This window comes from Xenopus laevis, chromosome 1L (genome assembly GCF_017654675.1).
Source record: "Xenopus laevis strain J_2021 chromosome 1L, Xenopus_laevis_v10.1, whole genome shotgun sequence".
Classification (NCBI taxonomy): Eukaryota; Metazoa; Chordata; class Amphibia; order Anura; family Pipidae; genus Xenopus; species Xenopus laevis.
Window position 1 is genome coordinate 17,251,391 of NC_054371.1, and position 6,121 is coordinate 17,257,511.

The 6,121-nt window shown below is 36.4% G+C and overlaps 1 gene segment (V, D, J or C); it reads left to right on the forward strand.

Annotated features, from left to right (window-relative positions):
• The first annotated feature begins 4,246 nt into the window (after positions 1 to 4,246).
• Positions 4,247 to 4,807, forward strand: LOC108696206. The segment is given in 2 exon segments: positions 4,247 to 4,404; positions 4,497 to 4,807. Coding segments are annotated over 2 exon segments (360 nt in total).
• The last annotated feature ends 1,314 nt before the right edge of the window (positions 4,808 to 6,121 follow it).

Below are 6,121 nucleotides of genomic sequence, written 5' to 3' on the forward strand. Positions count from 1 at the left end.
AAACCTTCCTCTTTTATGAAGACAAATGTATAAAGGGAAATAAGCAGCTAACAGTATTCCCTGGGTACATGTTATTAGAGGTTTATGACAGCCTTTATGCACAAGTTACTGGTTCCACTTACCCCCCTTACACAGTTCTATGGTACTTACCTGCAGGCGCTCATACAAACCTGGGAATCTCATCTCTGTTCAAGGGCCCCAGTGGCTCTACAAATGGTCCTGAAAGCAAACAAATACATAGCACAAATATAAAAAAAGCTGTATAAAAAATAATGGCATAAATATTTTTTTAAATATCATCAAGAAGAAAATGTGCAGTGTATATTGGAATGTATCTCTATGCAATTCCTCTATAGTCTCTTATATTAACAATCCCATAGATCCCAACTGCACCATTTTTCATGGGATAGTCGTATTACATATCTAATTCAACCAACACCCAAAAGATTCCATGCCATGTATTTCGAAATATTGCGTTTAGTAAACATAAGTCTCTTTATCCATGTTCCAGTGCCGTTTAGAAAAGATGGTTTGAATAAAGGCATCTGCAAAGGTATTGTCCCAATTATAGTTCTTAGAAGTGATGAACTTAGTATACTTGCATCTCCATGATATAGGCGTGTTCTTTTAGAGACAGGTGTCATCAAACTTTTTTCTTTAAAGTGCTTTGGAAAGAGACATGGAAAAGATGTCCGTAATTAAAGGGAACTGTGAAATAAGAATGGTTTCCATCTATCACCGATTTTGAATTATCAATAAAGAGTGTTCATTTGAAATCATCATCATCATAAACATGTAGCAAGAAAAACGATTGCCAAAATCTTCCACATGCTCAGTTGTTCTATAGAAGTAAACAAATTATAATGTTAGAAACTTTTATAAAGAATTTCAGAGTCAGGATCTTGAATCCTGATACGGTAGATGTGTTTAGCCTTAGGTTCTGTACTTTGAGAAATTATAAACACAGTAAATTTATAAAGGGCATAAAATTATAGCAATATAATGAAAACCATGAACAAGAAAACACTATCTTGCTTAAGTAAAACGAAATATATTACTAAATTGGAAACCTTTAAAAGGGTTCCACGCCTTATGCCTAATTGCCCTTGCTTCATATTGTAACTCTTTAATCTTACTTACAATTCCACAAAAAACATTAAACTTTACTATGGCAAACAATTCTCTTAAAAAGATTGTGGTGTGGTGATTAAAAAATTTGCTGTTACATTATCCTAATCTACAATTGCTATGGCATGAGCTGAAGTAGCAATAATACAGGTACCATAGCTATTCTCTGGTAACTAAACATAAGCCCATGTACCACATATAAAGTAGTAGGTAGATTTCTATGTAATTAATCAATAAATAGCTAATTTTATTTTAGAATAGAATAGGTTCCAAAACTCTATACTTTTCTTAAAGTTAGTATCTGTCAAATTAACAGTTGTTTTATAAATACCATCTTCTGCTCGATGCTTAATTCATTAGCTTCATCTTTGGTTGCCTGTAAAAACACACTTAGACCAATCATTATTTTCCATGTGTCATTTAAACATGTTTAATGCTTTAATAGTGCTATTTTCCAAGCCGTTTATAAATAATAATTGTTATTGTTAAACTAGTTTATGAGCAGAAATCGGGAAAACTACCATGGGTAGTCCCATTGAATCAGTTGGCCTAATGCCAAACACCCAACAGTCCCAAGTTTGACAGCTCAACCCGAGTCCTAGTTTCTAACTGAAATGTCCTGAGATTCCCTTTGATCTCATGCACCGATGCCAGAAAAAGATACAAAGTTTCTAAAAATTAATTAATAAGAGGCTTTTGGGCAGAGAGCTCAGAATACACATCACCTGCATTTAGATACATTTGTAACAATTTAAGATAAGCAAAGATACAATTGTAACTATTTAAGATAAGCAGGTCTCTTTGGAGAACTGAGACTTACAGCTGAAAGGGCAATGTCACCTTCATTAGCAAAACTCTGATTACACATAAAACCTAACCCTGAAACCCTCAGAAATGTGTTCAAACTTTCCATAGCCTGCCAAATTTTATTAAATGGACATGGTGTTTAAGAGGTGTGTGGCCACAAAATGGGTGTGGTCAAACTATTTCAATGAAAATCCTTTTGTCCCTCTTTCCAGTCCGAACATTTTAGAAGGTTTGCAATCCTATAGTTTTTCCCAACAACACAGTATAACCAGTTCAGTCATTAGTTCCCTCCCAGCAGCCTCTCTTATCACCTATTTGATATAATGGCAGGAGCAGCAATAATAACAGGGGCCCAGTCCCATGAATAGGAGAATCTCTAGCAAAGACACAAGCTGGGATATATCCATCTGGGCTTCTGTCTCCTTCATATTCAGGGACTGATTGTTTGATGATAGCTGCTAAAGTGCACCATTGCCATTGCCCATAGCATCAGATCACTGCTAAGTGATTGATCAAAAGCAGTTGCCATTTGCTATGAGCAATTGCACTGGTACAATTTAGCACCTACCTGCACCTAGTCCTGCACCTCTCTCAGGTTAAACTGATGCCACACTATAGGGGCTATGGCTTCCATGAGTCAAGGAGATGCATGCCTCAGGCGGCAGCTCCCCAGAAGTCACCAGGGGCAGCAAAAAGCCACTCCTGGTAACTTTAAGAGTTGAATTTCTGTTTTTTAAACCAGAAATTCAGATTTTCTAGCACAGAGAGCGCAATTTTGGGGGTGGCAATTCGAACGCCACCACAGGCAGCATTACAGGCTGAAACACACCTGACAATACATTGTCTTGATGTCAAGGGTGACACATACAGGAAATGATAGTGTTCATTTACACCTTCCCAGGAAACAAGAAGAGATGCACATTTTATGAGAACAAACTGTACCTGCTTTAAATGTAACACAGAGACTTGACACAAAGCTAAACATGAGATATAATTATGTGTTGTTATACAGAGAGACCACTAGGTGTCACTGCAAGTGGATTTCATTAAAAAATGTGACCTTCTTCACTTCTAAACCATAATAAAGTAAACTGTATTTGAAATCACAGAAATTAACAACAAAAAGAATGTACCTTCTATTAGTCTAACTGCAATTGTCTGATCATATAATGATTTTTAGAATCAAGTTCCTATGGGAATAACCATAGGCGGAGCTGGGATAAAGGAAGCCAAAAACCCATCAGCTGTTTATTAGTTAAAATAAAAGGTATTCACATGCATCAACCCACTCTTAAGGATTTAGGGGTAGAAACATGCAAATGATACCTCTCTGTCTTTGTGCTTCCTATAAATCCACAACTGCTGGTTTAATACACTAGATATGGCAATAAAATCCCAAGCCTCAAAGGGGGGGAGTTTCACAATTAAGTTAACTTTTAGTATGTTATTGAATGGCTAATTCTAAGCAACTGTTCAATTGGCCTTCATTTTTTCAACTTCTGACTTTTCAGCTTTCAAATGGGGGTCACTGACCCCATCTTAAAAACAAATGCTCTGTAAGGCTACACATGTATTTTTATTGTTACTTTTCATGTTCATATTTATATTCATTGCCTCTGCTGTTCATATTCCAGTCTCCTATTCATATCAATGCATGGTTACTAGAGCAATTTGGAACCCAACATTACTGATATTGCAAGCTGGAGAGCTGCTGAATAAAAAGCTAAACAACTCAAAAACCATAATAAATAAAAAATGAAAACCAATTGCAAATTGTCTCAAGATAACACTGTGCAGTGAAGAAACCCTTTAAATTCATCCATGGCTACAGCCTGTTTTTTTTTTTCTTTTTGTCATTTTGAAAACTTGATATGAATTCACACCGGGTGAATAAATTCGCCCATCACTAATAAATACTCATCATGGAATATAACCTGCCCTGCGAGATCTTATTTGACAAGCCATGATTATGTCTATTATGACCTCACTCATTTACTCACTTGCCCACACCCATCAGCCCAGACAGGATTACCCTTTGTAAAACAGGGGCCAAAACAATTTCAATTGAATTTATCTTCTGTTTCAAAAATATGAATATATTCACAATAAGTGAATCTGAAAATGCTGACCAGTTAAAAAAACAAAAAAAGGCTCCCTGTTTCTATAGCAACAGAATTAAAATGTTAACAGGTTTAATTAACATATTATTTAATTATACATATTTGCATTTCCAGCAAAACAACAAAAGTGAATGAAAAAATATTAATGTGCTTATTAACAGTTGTCACTTATAGAACAACATGTAGAAATTTTGCATATAATCTACATATACATTCCCTGTGTGCTTGTGGGGATATAAATATGAGTGAGTGCAGGCAGGGGCTCAGTGATCTGTATCAGGCCTGTGTGCAGTGATCAGTATGGTGTCCCACAGCTGCTTGCTGCCTATACTCATGCTCTGGCTTCAGGGTGAGCACATTAAATATACAGATAATAATAGTGATGTTACATACAAATGTATTAGTAATAGATTTTCTGGTTGTATTTGTTTATATCCTCAGGTTCCTATGGGCAGGTTGTACTGACTCAGTCTCCAGATTATGTCTCTGTGTCACCAGGAGAAACTGTCACCCTCACATGTAAAGCCAGTAGCAGTGTTCACACCAGCTACTTGCACTGGTACCAACAGAAATCAGGGCAGGCACCAAAGCTGCTGATCTATTCCGCAAGCACCAGATACACAGGGACCCCAGAGCGGTTCAGCGGCAGTGGATATGGAACTGATTTCACTCTTACAATCAGCAGAATGGAAGCAGAAGATGCAGCAGATTATTACTGTCAGTATTATTACAGTTTACCTTTCACACAGTGATACAGAGCTGAACAAAAATCTTCCTCTTTTATAAAGACAAATATATATAAAGGGAAATAAGCATAAACTGTTATAGTTACATTTCCCTTTTACCTGAAGACATAGGTCATTTGAATATCTTACAGTTGTTTGTATATATATATATATGTTTATTTATATAGCATTACATTTATAAGCAGCACTGTACAACAGAACAATAAATTAATAGAACAAACTGGGATCATTACAATAATAAATACAAATACAAATTACATTCAAGATTTAGAGCTAGGGGCAGATTTATCAAAGGTCTAGGTGATTTTTCGAATGAAAAAAATGTGAATTTTGAAGCTATTTTTTGTGTACTTCGACTAGTCCAAATTTGATTAGAAAATTTGAATATAGAAATTTGTCATGTACTGTCTCTTTAAAAACTCGACTTTGACCATTCACCATCTAAAACCTGCTGAATTGCTTGTTTTAGCCTTTGAGGGACCTCCTAGAACCTATCTGGTATCAATTGGTGGACTTTGAAAAATGTAAGTTTTTTTGGATAAAAACTTTGAATCAAATGTGATCGAATTCGCTATTCCTTCGATTCGAACAATTGTAATTCGGTCGAATACGGACCTATTCGATCGAAAACTGACCTATTCGACCAAAAAAAAACCCGCCAACTTAATTTCGGATGGTCTTTTTCAATTCGAATTTCAAAGTTTTTTCAATTTGAAATTCGACCCTTGATAAATATGCCCCTAAGTGTTAAGGAGAGAAGAGGAAGGAGATCAGTGTCATATAGAACTCACAATCCAAGGAATCGTAACAAACTCATATTCCCCTAGTGGTAGGTGGAAAAGGCACGTGGCCAGGGCTCTACAAAATGTCCCAGAAAGGAAACAAATGAATCACACAAGTATAAAATATATTTAAAAAAAAAACAAAACAACGATTTATTAAAGGAGCAGGAAAGGTAACTTACAATACTCTGCTATAATTGTTGCTTGTGTGCACCCCTCCTGAACCGCATTATTTTCGCTGCCCAAATCGGTCTAGAGCTCTCATACCGTTACGTCGAAGTTTTCAAATGTTCTTTTCTTTGCGGCCGCCATTTTGGCCGTGTCAACGTCATGTCCTCTCTCTCCGAATTGGAAATGCGCATGCGCTAAACTAAGCCCTCCCCTTGACCTCGCGCGTCACACACAGGCGTGTCTGCTGCTTCTTTCCCTGCTGCGTGTTAACCTGACAAAGTAAGCCTTACACTGTCCACCAATGGTTTCTAACAGTACTGTTATGTACTGTTAACAGTCACTATTATTATATGAAATATTTTAGGAA